General features: G+C 37.5%; 1 protein-coding gene across 1 annotated transcript; it reads left to right on the forward strand.

Moving 5' to 3' along the window:
- The first annotated feature begins 1,227 nt into the window (after window positions 1-1,227).
- On the forward strand, window positions 1,228-19,576 carry LOC131787944 (uncharacterized). The gene is made up of 7 exons (XM_066170776.1): window positions 1,228-1,350; window positions 5,862-6,118; window positions 6,396-6,516; window positions 7,807-8,331; window positions 8,498-8,566; window positions 18,723-18,979; window positions 19,370-19,576. Exons 1-7 carry the CDS (start codon window positions 1,287-1,289, stop codon window positions 19,574-19,576), a joined length of 1,500 nt encoding a protein of 499 aa, XP_066026873.1. The 5' UTR covers window positions 1,228-1,286.
- Window positions 19,577-20,750: the final 1,174 nt, after the last annotated feature.

The raw sequence follows: 20,750 nt of genomic DNA on the forward strand, positions 1-20,750 counted from the left end.
GGGGGGGATGGAGGGCATGAGTCAAACATGTACGAACTTGTACGAATGACACTTGATTACATGAAAAATTAGCTTCACCTGACAATCAAAGAATAAGAAATAAATATGAGTAAAAAACGTAATTTCTGACGGTTGAGTGACTAGGAACGAATTAGTCAGAAATTACTATATTCTGATGGCACGATTGAGAGGTTTTAGTATTCTCAGGGGAGAGTTTTGAGTATTTAATGTTTTAGCGGGGAATATTAATCATTCTAGCTCAGTCAGTCTTTCTGTTTGCTGTTGTCAATTTAGTTAAATTTTTTCTATGGAGTTATGGGTTTGTTTGTACCTCTTCCCCGAGGTTCCGTGCCACTGCATTAGATGGGGAATACGTTTCCACATATTTTTTGGCCACATCTAAAGAGTGGTTTTTTAGTGGTTTTTCGTATCTGGCGTGGTACACTTAATTTTTCAAGCTTTTCAAGTTAGACTTGCTAGCATATTCTATTTTGTAATAAGTATATGTTACGACACATTGTTGTTGTCGGATGACTGACTGACCATTCCTCAATAAACTATTTCACATTGAATGTTTCGTGATAGTGTAGTCAGAATACAAATTATTCGTTAGCCGCCAACCCCAAAATTTTGGAACATCAACTTGTTGCGGTAGAACGGTCGTCTTTATTTTACGCTCAAGTGCGGGCGAACAAGGAATGCGTGTAAACAGTTGGTAAAGTACGGTGGCCCACAACTGTCAGGCAAAAGAAATAACCTCGCGGCAAAAGAAATAACAATGTCGTCACGGCATAAAAGAGGGCGTGGGGGCCGGGACTAGCTGTCGAGGTGCACCATGGGATAAGAAAATGCAGTAAAGGGGTCAGCGGCTGATCATCACTTCCCGCCATTTCTCTCGCCGTGAGTCTCTTTCTTTTGCCCCGCGGTTATTTCTTTTGCCGTGACAGTTGGGGGCCACCTTAATAAAGAGTATTATTAACTTCCTCATACGTCGCGCTCATACAGATATAATTAAGCTAGAATAAAACAACACATGAAGGACTTCTTCCCCTATTTTTATTCAAATTACAGGCCATTGACATGCATTAAGTATAATTAAGTTTCACCAATCAACTGGTTCACAGGGAAACTAATTCAGTTCTGAACCACATAATCAGACATAGGATGTGATGTATTTGAACCAAAATAAAACTGCAGCTGTCTCATTTCGCTAAATGTTTATCTTAAGGAGGAAAAACTCACTCTAGCTGTTCGCTTGAATTATAACGGGTTTTTTTTCTGAGAACATGCTGTCTGTATTCTACTGTTTCGTTCTCACCGTTTTGGCTTCCCTAATACCAGAAGTACGAGGTAAGATTTTGCTATACCCAATGCACACCAATGCTGTTTTGTTAAACATGGTTGGAAATTGTCTTCTTAGCAGCTGCTTAAGCCGATGTTTTTCAACTTCAAATTTAGCAGAATTAAAATATAAACTAGTGTTTACTTGAAACCTATGGAAAATTCAGTTATTCACATATCTGTTTTAATTCAACCCGGTTGATGTTGTGAATGGGGTATTATTTGTTGTCAAAGAACTATTTCAAAGTTTTCTTTATCATCATGTGATTTTTTTGTTATCTTTATCTACATAACTAAGCCTTGAAATATTGACATAAGCATCTCCTACTAGTACTAAAGACAATAACAATTTTATTCATCTACATACCCGGAGTGGCATGAGACAACCAAATATTTTAAAGAAAGTTTTAATTTTGTGTTGCAATACTTTTTAAAAATTACAAAATTGAAACAAATAAAATTTTAGGGAACATGGTTTCTGGGCTGAGCCAAAAGGGAAGGTTTATTTTGAATAAACAGTCACTGTCTCTGCAATGATGTCCGTGAACCGCGTTTAATTTTCGACTTTTTGATCCTACACGATCGATAAAATGACTACTGGCAGATCTGTTTGTTGATATAGAGGCTGGTTCCATTTTTCATAAAAATTAAGTCGAGGGGTTCATGTACTTTAGTGAGCGGGCAGAAGAAAGGATTTAGCTATTATTGATCCACCGCAGAAAGAAAGTTTAAAATTAACCTGCGGAATAATTTCTCTTCACCCAACCAAAACAGGTGATTTCGACAGAAAAATCTGCTAAATAAATTTTACGCAGTCTTGTGTGATCGTAACGGAGACTGATGGCAAAGATCGAGTCATTGAACTCCTTAGGATATTTTAGGTTCACGTTCAGCCTTTATAGTGTATGATCCAGTACGAGTGTGTAGTCATGAAGATTCCCCACATGAAAATTCCCCACATTTACTTAAACGATCTGACCACTAACGTTTCTGTCTGAATTCACTCTGAATTTATTAAGGAGCGGAAACTTGAAGAGGCATTCAAAGGAAATTTGTTTGCGACTAGTTAGAAGCTGTTTGAAATGGTAAAATTGCTAAAAACATAACATAACATTCATAACATTACCAGAATTTTGAGTAATGGATCATATTTCAAGCCGAACGACTTTTATAATTAAATATTGCAGAGCACTGTACGGCGTCAAAAAATATTCTTAAATATTTAAGCATTCCGCGAAGATAATCATCTTCCCACGCTCCCAGAAGTTACAAAACAATCATTAAAACGGTTTCGTTTTGAGATTTTCGAAAATAAAATTTCGGGCAAATTTAAGTACCCAAAAAAAAACTTCAATACAGACTCATTGACTTATTGTTTATCAGAGCAAATTAGTACGTGTGGTGTCCCCCAAGGCTCTATTGTTAGTCCTTTGTTATATACATTATATAAGATCTTCCTTATGCATCTAAATTAACACAGCCTCGGCTTTTTGATGATGACACCAGTATCTTTTATTCTCACTCAGATCCCGATTATTTAGAGTCCGTTCTCAATGATGAAGTGTGAAATCTTGACATTTGGATGAAATGCAATAAGCTTTCGGTAAATTTTAAGAAAACAAGTTACATTATCTTTAAATCGAGGCAGAAGAAACTTGGTTAATCTTTTTCCCTATCCTTTGGAAATCAGACATTCAAACAAGTAAATGAAACAATATTCTTAGGTGTTTATATTGATGAGCATTTAACAAGGAAACCTCACATTAGCTTCGTAGCTAAACAAATCCTTAGTCAGCCGGTATAATATTTAGGGCTAGATACTATATTTCATCTAATACCAAGCTTACTCTGTACTATACGTTAATTTACCCATATATCACTTACTCTTATTCAACCTGGCCGTCCACATATGTGACCAACTTAAATAGAATGTTTTATTTACAAAAACGTGTCGTGCGAGCTATTATCAACTCAGACTATCGAGAACACACTACCCGCATATTTGCTTAATTGGGCATTTTAGTTATATCCTAAGTCAAAGCATTGCAAATAGCAAAACTAATGTTTTATTATCATAATCAACTATTGCCCCCGATGTTTCTCAGCTTGTTACAAGAATATCCAATTGCTATCGACCACATAACTGTCGTACTAATCTTAAACAATTTACAATACTCTACCAATTGAAGGCCTAAAATTTGGAATTCTCTCGCAATATCGATCACTGGTTTGACCAGCTTTTTTACTTTTAAAAGAAAGATCATTGAATTTTTTAAATAAAATGAATCCGAATTGGCCAAGCCGCATATCCACAACTTAATTACAAACATATTGACAACAGAGGTGGCCTCTCCTATAAGCCTGGTGGTTTCTTGAAAGTCTCCTCGCTCTACCATACTGTTAAACCTGCATAAAAACTATATTTTAAGTGGCTAATAAATGGTGATGATGATGATGGTTATGATAAAATTGTACGAAAGCCTTTCGTAGGTCCCTTAAGAAAAGTGAAATGTTTGGTGCCTAAGCAATATCGAGCTGAAAATCAAAACGAATTGTAATTTGACGAGCCGGTTGTTATGGTGAAAATTTCCTGCAAAGTAGACCCAATGTGTAATGCGTGTAATCCCCCTCCCTCCCTTGCAATCCACCTCTTCGACTTAACAACAACAAACGGAAACTGAAAGCGTGTCAAGAAAGAATTACAGTCGACGACATTATTGAAAATTGGACCCACGAAATAGCTGCAAAACTACCTCTAATGCAACAATAATTTCGTTTAAACCATCAGTAATTGTCATAGTTTTTAAGAAAATATCGAGGTTTTACATCTTTGTGAAAACGGTCGTCGGACAAGGATAGCGTAAATATATATACGTTTATATATATGTTTCATTTTTGGTAGCCTTGTATATTAATATAACTAAACCTTGAAATATTCATACAAACTACTCCTAGAAGTGTTAGATATACTAAATTACTTTAGTCAAATAGTTCTCCCTTGGATAACATGAAACAACCTACACATTGACGAGGAGTTCACACATCGTTTGAATTCAATTTGCACTTTATGGTCATTATTTGAAAGCAACAAGATGGTGAACAAATCAGAAGCGAAAATTTACTGTAGAACCAGTAATCACGTCTTTTTCTTAAAAATGTTGTCCGTGCACGTTTACAACTTTTGGATCCCACGCAATCATTATGGATGAAATGACCACTGGCAGGCCTTTGTATCTCCACAACGAGAAAAAAATAACTTTTCATGGAAAAATGTCTCAAAGCCCACCTTAAACTTATCTATTAAAACTTGGCGTTTGGTGAAATTTAGCTCCAGATAGAGGTGGTGCTGAGGTTGATTGAAATTTTCCAAACCTAAATCGAGGACTTTGTGTAATGCAGGTAGCCTTTACAGAAAGGAAGTTCTAAATTAGCTTTGGCGCAATTTTACTCTTCATACACGCACACACACACACCCATACGTTTATTATTACTCCCATAAAGGAAAAACTATTTGTCAAACAAATTTTGCGTAATCCTGTTTGATCAGAACGGAGGTCGTTGAAAGTCGATTCGGTTCTAAGTTTTCTAAGTGGAAGAAGAAAAATAGTGAAGACAATCCGTATAAAAGATTTCAACTTTTGAACCAACTCAAATAAACATAGGCATACGTAGCGTACAAGAGTCATTTTTTCGGCTGAGCAGATTAAGATGGGGCACTTTGTGTCGATTCGGTTCTACGTTTTCTGAGTGTGAGAAGAAAAACAGTGAAGACAATGGCCGTTTTTACACTCGATGACGCGTTACCCGTCCAGTCGGATAACGCGTCTCTTAAGTTATTCGTCTGATGTAAAGACGGGACGAACAACATGACGAGCAACAAGAGACGAATAATGAGAGATTTTTGGCGGTAAAATTTAAGATGGCGGCCCTGCTGGAACTTGTAAAATTGTTTTCCTGTAAAAGAAAAGCTGAAGAAGAGTTTTTAAGTTGCCAATATAAAATGAACGAAGAAATGTTTTCTTCTTTGAATTCTTCGATCCACATACGTTCCTCAAGAACCTTCTTTATCTCCTCGAAAACAGTTTTGTTTGCAGTCTTCGTCAACGCAAATTTGTCCAGTTTGTAACCAAAGTCGTTTTCCTCGTCTGGTAGGACGAAGGTAAAGTACTTCAGCTCTCTTTCAGTCCATGAACGACTTTGCTGTTTCGTACCTGCATCAGCTGCAGCCGCCATGTTGTTATTGGCGTTTAACCGCCAGCGTTTTTGCAACACGGTCTCATTAATTTTTTAGCGTTGGCTTTGGCAATGGATCAAAATAGCTTAGATCTTCAAGAGGGAGATAAAAACTGCATCGATTAGTCGGAAGATACGTTATAAACAATCGACAGGTGACAGTAGAAGAATCGCAAAGTCAAAAGCCAAAGCAATAATTTAGAAGAAAAAGTGCTTTACAGTTCGAGTTTAAGAGAGGTGCTCAATACTGCATAGCAACTTTCCAACTTTACATAATTGTTTTCCAGGTAACTGCCGCAGTTTATTGTTTACTACTTTTCCTAAACCTGGCTACCGGTTGGAGAATCACACGCTTCGAACTATTGAAGTTGTTAACGAGGATCTCTGCAGATTCCAATGCTACCTGGAACCTAACTGCGTCAGTTATAACTTCTGTGAGATAAAACAGTTGTCTGGAAAACATGAGTGTGATCTGAATAACGCGACTATTGAACATGATGAAGACCTGGTGAAAAACGAAAGTTACATTTACCGCGGAGCAGAGGTGAGGACCAATTCTATGAGGGAAAAGTAATACTCTTTGTCCGGGGAAGCTCTGATACGAAATCAAGGGATATCCCAACCTCTCCTACTAATTTAAATAACCCTCTCGCAACGGGAATAAATGTAACGCGAACATCCACCAAACCTAGCCCAAAAAATGGGACGGCACGCATGAGACATACGCACATTATTGCAAGTGCGGACAACAAACACACGGGAAGGATTTGTTAGCCTTCCAAAACATCATTTTAAATTTCTCTATTCCTTTCCTCCCTAAGAATGCTTGTAAGAAAAATCCTTGTAAGAATAACGCAACATGCCAAGCTGGGTTTACAGACAGAGACTATCAGTGTTTGTGCGTGGATGGATCTGGATTTAAAGGCCATAACTGTGATGAGGGTAAGGAATCTTATACTTTTATCAGTATAGCTAATCACTTGATTTCGAGTGAAATTTGGGATAAATCAGCACGAGTATATTTTGAAAGGCCAATCAAATTGCACGAGCCTGTACGCTCGTAATCTTCTGCGTCTTTCGCACGCAATGTTGCACTGGTTTAACTCCTTGACAATTTTATTCAGGGGGATCGCTGTATACTTTCATAGCCGTTTCTGGAAGCCAGACTTTTGACCAGTTGATTCTCCTTCGTTGGATGCTTTTATTTTTAGCGTTCGCCCTAAAACTCTGAATTAAAACATTGTTGCTTTCTCTTCACTTGTCAGCCATTTTGTTTCGTTGTGCTTACGCGACTTACCTGTCAATCAGTTTGATTTTAACTTTCTGCATTGTGTGGGATAAATTGTCGTGCTCTCGGCCGATGAGCATGCTGAAATTCTTGCACGTGTTTTATCAAAGAAACATGATGTACTGATAAGTAACAAGTTTCGCACGCTCCTCCCCTAAACTTTATTTCTTTTGGGTGATTGGGCAGACTTACTTGAAAGGGATAAGCACCATACAATCGCTAGCATCTCAATAGCATGAAAGTCTCAGAACATCGCAGCAGATAGCCTTGGCTTTGAAGTTTGCGAGAAGAATGATATAGAATAGCACAAGTTATTCAAAATACAAAAGACAATTTATCTGAATAATTATGTTGCTGCTCATGGTTCATTTTAGAACCTGGTTCATCGCTTTTTTTTTTTTTGCATTGCTTTTACTCCATTAAGTCTCAAGTTTTTCTATCGCGTCTAAAGTTTGAAACAGAAAACAACGGTTTCCGGTTAGCGACATCAATTGACTTCGAGGGGCGCTCTTTTGCTTCTTGTTTTTCTTTCAGGATTTTTTTTTAAAGCCTGGCTTGCATACTTTGCTACCTTATTTTTCTCAAATTTCATTTCATTGCTTTGCATTTGGTGCATTTCCACCTCTGACTCTGACATTTAGGTTTCAGTGGGTCGTAAGTGACTGAGTCAATAACGTAACCTGAAGAAAATGGAAACCTTGGTATTCTTGCGGTCACAGGAGCTGTTTGGGCCGTACTTTAACTCTTATATCTTCTAATGAAGCCAGCTTTTGGTAGCATATTCGGACTCTTTGGTCCAAATAGTTTCTTAGAGAATGGCTGTGTACTAGCGTTCTTTCTAACCGTGGCCCTGAGTAAAAGCAATATTGGCAAAGCCAAAAGTAATTATAACAATTTTTTACTGGTATCATAAATTTCATTTTTACTTAATGTGTTTTACGAAGGATTTACAGCTGTCTTTACAAACCTTGGTAAGAGTGGAACAAAGGGTCCAGACTCAGTTGGCAGTCACTACACAGGTCAGGATCATGACGGACAAGTTACAGTGTCCAACGGTACTCAACTGTGGACTGTGCCACACACTGGTGAATACAAAATAGAAACAATAGGAGCCTCAGGGGGGTACAGTAAGGACAGTGTTATCAACGGAGGGAGAGGGGCGCGGATGATTGGAAACTTTATGTTGACCAAAGATGAGATCATTCGTATACTTGTTGGTCAGAGAGGGAGAGGAACTTACAAAAATTCTACCAAAAAAACTGGCTCAGGCGGAGGAGGTACATTTGTAGTAAGAGGAGACAACAAGCCTTTGATCATAGCCGGAGGTGGAGGAGGAGTTGCTAAAATGACAGAACAACATTCAGGATGTGATGCGTCCATAAACACAACAGGGAATGCAGGGTATAACTCGCCATTCCTGTCAGGAGGAAGTAACGGAAATGGAGGACAAACTGATAAACCGTACTCTGGTAGGTGAAGAATTTCCTATTTACAACTGCTGAATTTTTTTTTGCATCCATCAGTATTTCGGACAAAGAGGTGATACCGGTCGCTTAAATTTGGATTTTTTTCAGAATTACTAAAAGCCATGATCTGTTAAGTTGCTAATGTCAACTGTAAATCTCTTGATTGTAGGTGGCGGTGGCGGCGGCTTTTACAGTAATGGAGAAAACTCAACGATTTCTGGTGGAGGGGGAAAGGGAGGTAAAGGATTTCTGAACGGGGGAGAGGGGGGAGCATATTGGGGTGGGTTCGGAGGTGGGGGTGGATATCGTGGAGTCCGTGAGTTACCTGGGGGAGGGGGAGGGTACTCCGGGGGAAGTGGAGGTGCGAATAAAAATATTTCCTGTGGGGGAGGGGGAGGTTCTTTCAACAACGGAACAAATCAGCAAAATGAATGTTGTTATAATACTGCTGGACATGGTAAAGTGATCATAACATTTCTCCACTGAAATGCATGGCAGCACTTTCCTTAGCGTGTAGTGGTATAATTCTGTTTTGAAGCGCTAATTGATGCCTGTTTTTAAACTCAATTACTCATAATTTTTTTGGGTCATTATTTAGATTTTGTTATTAAGCCGTGTTACTGTAAGACAAACAGCGCAACATGTGGTTGTAGAGCCGTTTATATTTGAGGTTAGAATTAAAATTCACAAACAACATTTGCTAGAATAGGTGAGTTTGTGAATTTTTACTGAACTTACCTTCTCCCCCGGGGAGAGGGATGGGGTAGGGGAGGGGGAAGGGGGGAAGGGACGGGGGGAAGGGATGGGGAGAATAAAGCATGGCTCGTACGTTCTCAGTTGTATGATGCATGAATATTTAGGTGATAGAAAACAGTGAACAACAAATTCTCCCAACTCTTTATTCAATCAGATTCTTACGCGTTAAAAGCATACAATATTAAGGTGAAGCAAGATAACAGTTTGTAATCTCCAGGGTGAGGACAATGTTGGCTAAAAATTACTTTGGCCTATAGAATAAAGAAGATACAAAAGCTAAGACTGTTTAGACTTTAAATAGCGGGCATGGTGGGAAGTTAGTGATAATTGGTCAAATAATAACATATGGGTAATGAAGACTAAGTAATAATTTTGTAGAGAAACAGTTGTGAAGTCAGTTCTTCATATTCTTGTGCATTTTATGTCAATGAATACACATTTAACAATGTAAAGGTATACAGTCAATCTTTTTTTCTCGATCAGCTCAAAACCAAAATTGATTTTCAATAATGATACAGTCAGTGTGACCCGGCTTCTTTAATTTTTTTGCTCGTTCACCTTCTAAATGTTGCTGCGAATGACACTGACTGTAGGCGATGGCACATTCAAGTTAACGCAAAAGCTTACTTACTTGTTATATTTTTGTTTTTCTGCTAACATATGGAATGTCTTTTCAGGAGGCTCTCGTGCTCTCCGTCACTTAAAGTGGAGTAAAGCGCTGTAATTTTCACGTAGTTGGATAGAATGATTCTGCTTAATAATAGTTAGAAATATATTGAGAACATTCTTTGCTGGTGGATTGACTAAAAGCTCCCAAGAATTGTTTCTAGGAGTTACAGAAAACCTTTCAGGAATTACTGCATTCAGAAAACTAAAATGTCTAGATCCATCAATGATTCCTTTGCCAGCTTAAGTCAAAGTATGGTTACAAGAGTCAATTTGATTGACAAGCTACATACTGATTTTGCTAATTGATCTGTTTTATAAGCATCTCATCTTACATGCTGACATGGAGATTTTCTGTTTAGTTAAATCGTTCGCTGGTGGAACTTGTGGATTTAGTTATCGAGAAGACCAAGTCGTTCCCTTGCGTGATTGTTAAAAAGACATTTCAAGTCACTTGCGGAGTTGCAAGTTTTCAGATCCAGAAAATGAAGTTGATCTTGTTTTGTCGCGTGCCGGCATCTTCGAGACGCCAAAAGATATTGATGATTTTACAAATTGCCCCTCTCACAGATCAAATCTCGGTGTTGGGTGGAATCGTGGTTCCAATAGCAGATGTAGGCTGCCAAAAGAAATGTTCGGCCATGGTAAAGGTAGGGTTAAGTCGATCCCAAAAGCTGATAGGGGAATTGGCAAGCGTGTATCACAGATAGTACTCAAGATGTCTGGAAATTTCGTACAATCTGGCTGCGGTAAGTAGGCTATTTACCACCGTGAGCAAAATTACGCGTGACATCAGACTTAAGTTTCGATTGGGAATTGGTCAATAGGCTACCAAAAATTCAGACAGAGGCGGAGTTTTCTGAACTAATGTCTGAACACTTTGTTGGCTTTCCGCCGTTTAGGGGGACGCGTGATTATGTACACGGTGGTAAAGGCCCCTCCGCACTAGCAACTAGACACTGACAAAATTTGTTTCTCTTCGCCAAAAATCACATCGGAATTTGTCCTTGCTAAATATCAAGTGTGCTGCACGTATCGGCATCCCCGGGGGACCCTTAACATAACAGGGCGGGGATGCGCGCCTAGAATTTCAAAAACGACCGCTCTAAAATTATAAAAGGTACTTAAGTCTTATCCGTGTGGGAGTAACGACAATTAGCCTGTAAAAACAAGTGTTTATGTCCTTTTCTGTCTTTTTCAATGCTTCCCTCGCTCCTACAGAGGATTCATACAAATATGAGAGCCGTGCCGCTTTTACACTGTACAGGTAGAAAAGGTCGTCCGGAATATAATGAGTGTTTAGTTCTGTAATGAAAACCCCAATAAACTCACTCAGAAATGACTCGTTTCGAATGAATTTTACGCTGGATATTATGTGGCAACCGGTATGAACTCGTTCTTGAACAAAACTCATCACGCTTTGCTCGCCTGTCTGAATACTAAAAATTTCGGAAGCGTTGAAGCAACAACCCACTTTTAACTGCTTCGCTGCCGCTGAAACAACGATTAGAGAAGAAAGCACATATTTTAATATATATTTTCAATTCAACATAAACAAAAATCTTTAAACATGGTAAATATTCACTTGTGTCGGTATCAATTATTGCGTGACTAGCTTATGATATAAATGAGGGAGGGGAAAACACAACGCAAAACCTGTGCTCCTGTCAAAAAGTAATACCCAGGCGTAATATAATAATCGAAACGGCTAATAAAATCATAAATAAACAAGGTAAGAGTGTTATGTTAGACTTTTTTACAAATTGTAGTGATTTATGCCAGTTAACGGTGGCGACAAGTAGGCGCACCATGTATATTCCATAGTCGCTATCAAGTAAATTTTGCCGGACTTTGAGTTCGTCTCAAGATAGAACAACACAAATACACAAGGAAATTTTTACGGTAACTTTATAACCATCCTTTGGTCTTTTAAAAGCTTGAAGCTCAGTAGATTCTATCATATCGGTCATTGTTAAAACTGTCTTTGTTTTGATGCTACTTTTCGACATAGGAAAAGTATGTCGGACAAAAATATTCACCACAAAAATAAATATTTCTTTGCCAGCTTCAATAGCGACAGGGGATTAAGTTTAGATAATAACAAAGTATTATGTTCACAGAAATACCGTAGGTCTAGTACATTCGTTACATGAGGTCCCACAACTCGGGGAACATATTGGGCTACAAAATATGAAAGTAGGAGAGAAAACGAAGTTTGGGCCACTTGCTACAATATTTCAAATTTGTTCGATGGATGCTGACATCCTCTCTTAAAATCTATTTCATTTTTTTCCGGCCCAATCATGTTTGGTTTTTACTACAGAAAACAGGTTTAAAAACTGGCTGTTCATACAGTTTATAATGATTTTTGATAATTATTTTCGGAACAGTGTTAAGAGGCTTTCATAAATTCGTGAGCGAATTGTTCGTCAAAGTTCAAATGTCACGTTTTTTACCCATGCATGCTCCATCAAGTCTTGCTCGTGCTGTGGTCTCTTTGTTTAATTTCTGTCATCCACCTGGTTGATATTAGGTCAAAAGAAAAACCGGCGCCAGCGAATTGCAGTACTCTTCTGAATATTTTAATCCCTGTTGGCGGTGAAAAATCTTAGACAAAGTTAGAAAAATAAATGGAACAACGCCAATGTGACGATAAAAAGTTATCAGTTGTAATATTCAAGCATCAATTTCCGATATAAAAAAAGGTTCTACTTTATGCTCTTTTGGAATTGTCACTTTCCGAAGTCCTCAAGTTAAACTGCTGACGAACATTGCGAAAAATACAAATTAAAATGTGTATCTTTTAAGATAAAAATTAAAATTTTTATCCTTAACTCAGTGCTACATCACTCGCTCCCACATTACCGCTCATCGGCGATGTTCGCACTAATTCCGCTCATCCAGGAAAAAATACATTATTTATAGCAATAATTTTCGCTCTAAGTCGGCACCTCATGGACTACTGATAGACATAACAAGAATTCGTTTGATATTCAGACACGTAACCTCTTATTTACGTGCACAATTTGAGTACAGCCGAAACGAGTCAGTTGTTATGGAGACTATTTCCAGCAGAGGGGAAATGATAAGTGAAAATGTCAATTAAAAAATGACATTTGCATTGAAAAGCTCTGAAAGAAGACGTGAAGTAACCTGGACGGGGCTTTTCATCCAACAAAATTGATATTTCTCTTCGAAGAGTTTAAATTGTTTGACAGGTTCTTTGGTCTGTTAATACTAAGTGTTAACTTGTGAATCACCTTCCACCCCACCATTCACTTTTCCTTTATTAAAAAACGGAATTTGAAAGGGTCCTGAGGTGAACAGTCTCGTGAAGGGGGGAGGGGGTGGAGGGCGCAAGTCATTCATGTACGAACATGTACGAATATGTACGAAACTTGTACGAATGACACTTAATTACATGCAAAACCAGCTTCACCTCACAATCAAAGAATGAGAAATAAATATGAGAATAAAAAACAAATTCTCCATCAGAGCCAACCCAAAAATTTCGGAACATCAACTTGTTTTGGTAAAACGGTCGTCTTTATTTGACACTCAAGCGTGGGTGAACGAGGATCGCGTGTAAACAGTTTGTAAAGAGTATTGTTGACTGCCTCATACATCGCACTCATACGGACATAATTAAGCCACAATAAAACAACACATGAAGGACATCTTGCTCCATTTTTATTCAAATTATAGGCCATTGACATGCATTAAGTATAATTACTGAGAACCTCATAATCAGACAAAGGAGGTGACGTATTTTAACAAAAATTAAACTGCAGCTGTCTTATTTCGCCCAATGTTTCCCTTAAGGAGGAAAAACTTACTGTAGCTGTTCCCTGGAATTATAACGGGCGTTTTTTCTGAGGAAATGCTGTCTGTATTCTACTGTTTTGTTCTCACCGTTTTAGCTTCCCTAATAACAGAAGGACAAGGTAAGATTTTCTTATACCTAATTCACACTAATGCTTAAACATGTTTTAAAGCTGTTACGTTAAAGATGGTCATAAATTGTCTTCTTAGCAGCTGCTTAAACCGATGTTTTTCAACTTCAAATTTTGCAGTATGAAAATAAGATTGGTGTTTACTTGTGACCTATGGAAAATTCAGTTATTCACATCTCTGTTTTAATTCAACCTGGTTGATGTTGTGAATGGGGTATTACTAGTTGTCTAAGAACTATTTCAAAGTTTCCTTAATCATCATATAAGTTTTTTTTATTATCTTTATCTACATAACTAAGGCTTGAAAATATTCACTTAAGCATTTCCAATTAGTACTTAAAACAATAATTTTTTTCATCTTTATACCCGGAGTGGCATAAGACAACCAAATATTTTAAAGGAGGTTTTTATTTTATTTTGTACCATATTTTGAAAATGACAAAATTGAATAAAATTAAATTTCAGGAAACATGGTTTCTGGGCTGAGCCAAAAGGGAAGGTTTATTTTGAATAAACAGTCATTGTCTCTACAATGATGTCCGTGAACCGCGTTTAATTTTGGACTTTTTGATCCTACACCATGGATAAAATGACCAGTGGCAGATCTTTTTGGCTGTTTGGTTTCAAAGTTGATGTAAAGGCTGGTTCCATTTTTCATAAAACGTCAATTGAGGGATTCATATACTTCAGTGAGCGGGCAGAAGAAAGGATTAAGTTATTATCGATCCACCGCACAAAGAAAGTTTAAAATTAACCTGCGGGACAATTTCACTTCACCCAACCAAAACAGGCGATTTCGACAGAAAAATCTTCTAAATAAATTTTACGCAGTCTTGTGTGATCGTGACCGAGATTGATGGCAATGATCGAGTCATTGAGCTCCTTAGGATATTTTAGGTTCAAAATATACTTTCAGCCTTTATAGTGTACGATCCAGTACGAGTGTGCGATCATGAAGATTCCCTACTTGGAAATTCTCCACATTTATTTAAACGATCTATGTCACTACTACCGTTTTTCTCTTTTGACTGGTTGAATATATTACGTAGGGAAACTTGAAGAGGCACCTAAAGAAAATTTGTTTGCAATTAGTTAGAAGCTCCTTGAAATGGTAAAATAACTAGAAACAAGCGGGGCGGTATTTATTTTTCTTTACTTTCATAACATTACCAGAAATTCGAGTAATGGATCATATTTCAAGCCGAACAGCTTTTATAATTAAATGTTGCAGAGTACTGTACGGCGTTAAAAAAATTCTTAAATATTTAAGCTTTGCGCGAAGATAATCATCTTCCCATGCTCTGAGAAGTTAGAAAACAATCATAAAAACAGTTTAAGTTTTGAGATTTTCGAAATTAAAATTTCGGACAAATTTACTGAAATACAAAAAAACCCTGAAAACAGACTCATTGACTTATTGTTTATCCAAGCAAATTAGTACGTGTGGTGTCCCCCAAGACTCTATTTCAGGTCCTTTGTTATGTAAATTATATATGATCTTCCTTATGCATCTAAATTAACACAACCTCTGCTTTTTGATGATGACACCAGTATCTTTTATTCTCTCTCAGATCCCGATTATTTAGAGTCCGTTCTCAATGATGAAGTGTGAAATCTTGACATTTGGATGAAATGCAATAAGCTTTCAGTAAATTTTAAGAAAACGAGTTACATTTTTTTTAAATCGAGGCAGAAGAAACTTGGGAAATCTTTTTCCCTGTCCTTTGGAAATCAGACATTGAAACAAGTAAATGAAACAAAATTCTTAGATGTTTATATTGATTGATACATTTGACAAGGAAACTTCACATTAGCTTGGTGGCTAAACAAATCCCTAGTCAGCCGGTATAATATTTAGGGCTAGATACTATATTTCATCTAATACTAAACTTACTCTGTACTATACGTTAATTTACCCATATATCACTTGCCTTATTCAACCTGGTTGTCCACGTATGTGATCAACTTAAATATAATTTTTTTTATTTACAAAAACGTGTTGTGCGAGCTACTACCAACTCAGACTATCGAGAACACACTGCCTCCATGTTTGCTAAATTGGGCATCTTAGTTATTTTCTAAGTCAACGCATTGCAAATTCATGTTTTATTATCATAATCAACTATTGCCCCCGATTTTTCTCAAGTTGTTCCCTGAAAATAGGCAAGTACACAGTTATGATACAAGAATATCCAATTGCTATCGACCACATAAACTGTCGTACTAATCTTAAACAATTTACAATACTCTACCAAGGGCCTAAAATTTGGAATTCTCTCCCAATATCGATCACTGGTTTGACCAGATTTTTTACTTTTAAAAGAAAGATCATTGAATTTATTAATAAAATGAATCCGAATTGGCCAAGCCGCAAATCCACAACTTAATTACAAACATGTTGACAACCGAGGTGGCCTCCCCTATTAGCCTGGTGGTTTCTTGGAAATATCCTCGCCCTACCATACTGTTAAACCTGTTTAAATATTATATCTTAAGTTGCCAATAAATGGTGATGATGATGATGATGATAAAATTGTGCGAAAGCCTTTCGTAGGTCCCTTAAGAAAAGTGAAATTTTTGGTGCTTAAGCATTATCAAGCGGAAAATCAAAACGAATTGTAATTTGACGAGCCGGTTGTTATGGTGAAAATTTCCAGCAAGGTAGACCCAATGATAACTTGTGTGTAATCCCTCCCCCTCCCTTGCAATCAACCTCTTCGACTTAACGACGAACAGAAACTGAAAGCGTGTCAAGAAAGAATTACACTCGAAGACGTTGAAAATTGGCCCCACGAAATAGCTGCAAAACTACCTCTAATGCAACAATAATTCAATTTCAACCATCAGTGATTATCATAGTTTTTTAAGAAAATATCGAGGTTTTACATGTTTGTGAAAACGAACGTCGGCGTATATATATATATATGTATGTATATATATATATATATATATATATATATATATATACACGTTTATATATATGTTTCATTTTTGGTAGCCTTGTCTATTAATATAACTAAACCTTGAAATATTCATACAAACTACTCCTTCAAGTGTTAGATATAATAAATTACTTTAGTCAAATAGTTTTCCCTTTGGATAACATGAAATAACCTACACATTTACGAGGAGTTCACACATCGTTTGAATTCATTTTGCGCCTCCTGAAAGCAACAAGATGGCGAACAAATCAGAAGCGAAAATTTACTTTAGAACCAGTAATCACATCTTTAGATCCCACGCAATCATTATGGATAAAATGACCACTGGCAGGCCTTTGTATCTTCACAACGAGAAAAATAACTTTTCGTGGAAAGTGTCTCAAAACCTACCTTATGTATTAAAACTTGGCGTTTGGTGAAATTTGGTTCCAGATAGAGGTGGTGCTGAGGTTGATTGAAATTTTCCAAATCTAAATTGAGGACTTTGTGTATTGCAGGTAGCCTTCACAGAAAGGAAGTTCTAAATTAGCGTGGGGCACAATTTTATTCTTCATACACGCACACACACACGCATACGTTTATTGTTACTCCTATAAAGGAGGAAATATTTGCCAAACAAATTTTGTGCAATCCTGTTTGATCAGAACGGAGATTGTTGAAAGTCGATTCGGTTCTAAGTTTCCTGAGTGTGAGAAGAAAAACAGAGAAGACAATCCGTATAAAAGATTTCAACTTTTTCACCGACTTAAATAAACATAGGCATGCGTGGCGTACAAGAGTTATTTTTTTGGCTGAGGAGGTTAAGATGGGGCTCTTTGTGTACCTAATGTTTCCATTTCTGTAACAGAAAAAGAGCATTATCTTCAAACGGACGAAAATAAAAACTTAATTTATCTGAACTCACACAGGTATTTTGTGGCCTATTCTCTCTATTGTTTAAATACTACTAAGCAAGAATTATATGCATCAGTGCCAAACTTACTGTTGTCTATTTCTCAGTAGCTGTTTGGTCTCGTCACACAAGGCCATCTATTCCCCGTTGGAGAGAGAGAGAGCACGTTGCGTGATGAGACCAAATAACGGTTGCGAAAGAGACGACGCTTACTGCTGTTCCTTTAACAGAGATAAATTAAAGTTATACGTCTACAGTTAGTTGCCTAAAAAAATTTAACTTAATTTTTCCACAAAAAGCAAACTGAAACTCTGTTGTATCTCCAATAGACCTTAACCAAAGATATATTGCGATCTCGAATAAGTGAAGATACATTGAACAAGAGAAAAGGATAAAATTTCAAAGAGGGCTCCTTGATTGGTTGTTGCTTACCTGGACTTTGCCCTCTGTGTGTGAAATGTGAGATAAAATGCAGGTTGTTTACAAGGAATTAACACGCGATTGGATTAAGTCCAAGGTAGCTAAAACGCAATTTAATACGTAGAAAAAGTCAAAACGCGGAAGAATTGTATATGAAAGATATCATAATCAGTAGCTTTTAGTTCCATGTGAAGCTTTTTTCAGTGGGGTTGAACAATGCGGTAAGAATACGTGATTAAATGCAGGTTGTTTACAAGGAAATGACACGCGTTAGAGCATGCTATAATATGATTGGTGCGAGATAAATACCCCTAAACGCTGTGATTGGTGCAAGATATCCAAATGCTGTGATATGATTAGTGCGAGATACATACCCTGATGCGGCAATCTTATTGGTGCAAGGTACATACTCAAATGCGACGATCTGATTGGTGCTAGCAACATACCACTCTACACACTAACATACGGTTTTTCTTTTTTTCATAAAAAAATAACTTTAAAATGAATGTTTGATAATATTTCTTGAATATTAGTCCACTGGACTTTGGTAATCGATCAAAATAGCTGAGATCATCGAGAGGGAGATAAAAACTGCATCGATCAGTCGGAAGATACATCATAAACATTCGACTGGTGTTAATAAAATAATCGCAAAGCCAAAAGCCGAAGCAATAGTTTAGAAGAAACAGACTGCTTTAGTTCGAGTTTAAGAGAGGTTCTCAATACTGCACAGCAACTTTCCAACTTTACAAAATTATTTTCCAGGTAACTGCCGCAGTTTAAAATTTACTACTTTTCCTAAACCTGGCTACCGGTTGGAGAATCACACGGTTCGAACTATCGACGTTGTCAACGAGGATCTCTGCATGTTCCAATGCTACCTGGAACCTAATTGCATCAGTTATAACTTCTGTGAGATAAAACAGCTGTCTGGAAAACATGAGTGTGATCTGAATAACGCGACTATTGAACATGATGAAGTCCTGGTGAAAAACGAAAGTTACATTTACCGCGGAGCAGAGGTGAGGATCAATTCTATGAGGGAAAAGTAATACTCTTTGTACGGGAAAGCTCTGATACGAAATCAAGGGATATCCTGGCCTCTCCTACTAATTTAAATAACCCTCTCGCAACGGGAATAAATGTAACGCGAATATCCGCGTATATCACCAACAACCTTGCGTGGAAAGAGCGCAACAAAAGCACTCGCGAACAACAAATTTAGAGTACACTCGAGGACCACGAGGGCGGACGGGTGGAATCAAGAAACGTCCAAAACATAGCCCAAAAAATGGAACTGCATGCATGAGACATACGCACACCATTGCAAGTGCGGACGACAAACACACGGGAAGAATTTGTTAGCCTGCCAAAACATCATTTTAAATTTCTCTATTCCTTTCCTTCCTAAGAATGCTTGTAAGAGAAATCCTTGCAAGAATAACGCAACATGCCAAGCTGGGTTTACAGACAGGGACTATCAGTGTTTGTGTGTTGATGGATCTGGATTTAAAGGCCACGATTGTGATGAGGGTAAGGAATCTTCTACTTTCATTAGTATAGCTAATCACATGATTTCGAGTGAAGTCTGGGATAAATCAGCACGAGTATATTTTTGAAAGGCCAACCAAATTAACCAACCCGTACGATCGTAATCTTCTGCGTCTGTTGCGCTGGTTTAACTCCTTGATAATTTTATTCAGGGCGATCGCTGTAAACTTTCATAGCTGTTTCTGGAAGCCAAACTTTTGACCAGTTGTTTGTCCTTTGTTGGATGTTTTTATTTTTGGCATTCGCCCTGAAACTCTGAATTAAAACATTGTTACTTTCTCCGTACCTGTCAGCCATTTTGTTTCGTTGTCCTTACGCAACTTACCTGTCAATCAGTTTGATTTAAACTTTCTGCACTGTTTGGGATAAATTGACGCGCTCTCAGCCAATGAGCATGCTGAAATTCTTGCATGTGTTTTATTAAAGAAACATGATGTACTGATAAGTAACAAGGTTCGCACGCTCCTCCCCTAAACTTTATTCCGTTAAGGTGATCGGGCAGACTTATTTGAAAGGGATAAGCACCATACAATCGCTAGCATCTCAATAGTTTGAAAGTTTCAGAACATCACAATAGATAGCCCTGGCTTTGAAGTTTGCGAGAAGAATGATCTAGGATAGCACAAGCTATTCAAAATACAAAAGACGATTTAAATGAATAACTGTGTTGCTGCTCATGGTTCATTTTAGAACCTGGTTCATCACTTTCATTCTGTATTGGTTGTACCCCAACTTTTTCTTTATCACGTGTTAAGTTTGAAACAGAAAACAACGGTTTTCAGTTAGCGACAGCAATATACTTCGTGGGACGCCCTTTCGCTTCTTCTTTATCTTTCAAGATTCTCTTAAAGCCTGGCTTGCATACTTTACTACCCTCTCTCAAGAATTCTTCATCATAAGTATGCCGCTGAGGTTTTCTCAAATTCAATTTCAGCCTATAGTCAAACTGTATCAATTTTCACTAGGTCAACATTACCGCTACTGTTCTTCACTTCTCTTATCCTCCCAACACCTTAAAAAGCGCCCCGTGGCCTGAAATTGTGCTTTACATTTGGTGCATTTCCACCTCTGACATTTTGGATTTCAGTTGGTCGTAAGTGACTGAGTCAATAACGTAACCTGAAGAAAATGAAAACCTTGGTATTCTTGCGGTCGCAGGAGCTGTTTGAGCCGTACTTCAATTCGTCTATCTTCTAATGAAATCAGCTTTTGATGGCATATTCGGACATTTTGGTCCGAATA

Source organism: Pocillopora verrucosa, chromosome 8, assembly GCF_036669915.1.
Source record: "Pocillopora verrucosa isolate sample1 chromosome 8, ASM3666991v2, whole genome shotgun sequence".
NCBI classification, from domain to species: Eukaryota; Metazoa; Cnidaria; class Anthozoa; order Scleractinia; family Pocilloporidae; genus Pocillopora; species Pocillopora verrucosa.

Excerpts from the sequence above, each read along its gene's own strand:
- LOC131787944 (XM_066170776.1), top strand. The coding sequence starts at position 1,287 with ATGCTGTCTGTATTCTACTGTTTCGTTCTCACCGTTTTGGCTTCCCTA. Across the intron at positions 6,119-6,395 it reads ACATTTACCGCGGAGCAGAG|AATGCTTGTAAGAAAAATCC; the intron begins GTGAGGACCAAT and ends TTCCTCCCTAAG. Across the intron at positions 8,567-18,722 it reads TGGTGGAGGGGGAAAGGGAG|GTAACTGCCGCAGTTTAAAA; the intron begins GTAAAGGATTTC and ends ATTATTTTCCAG.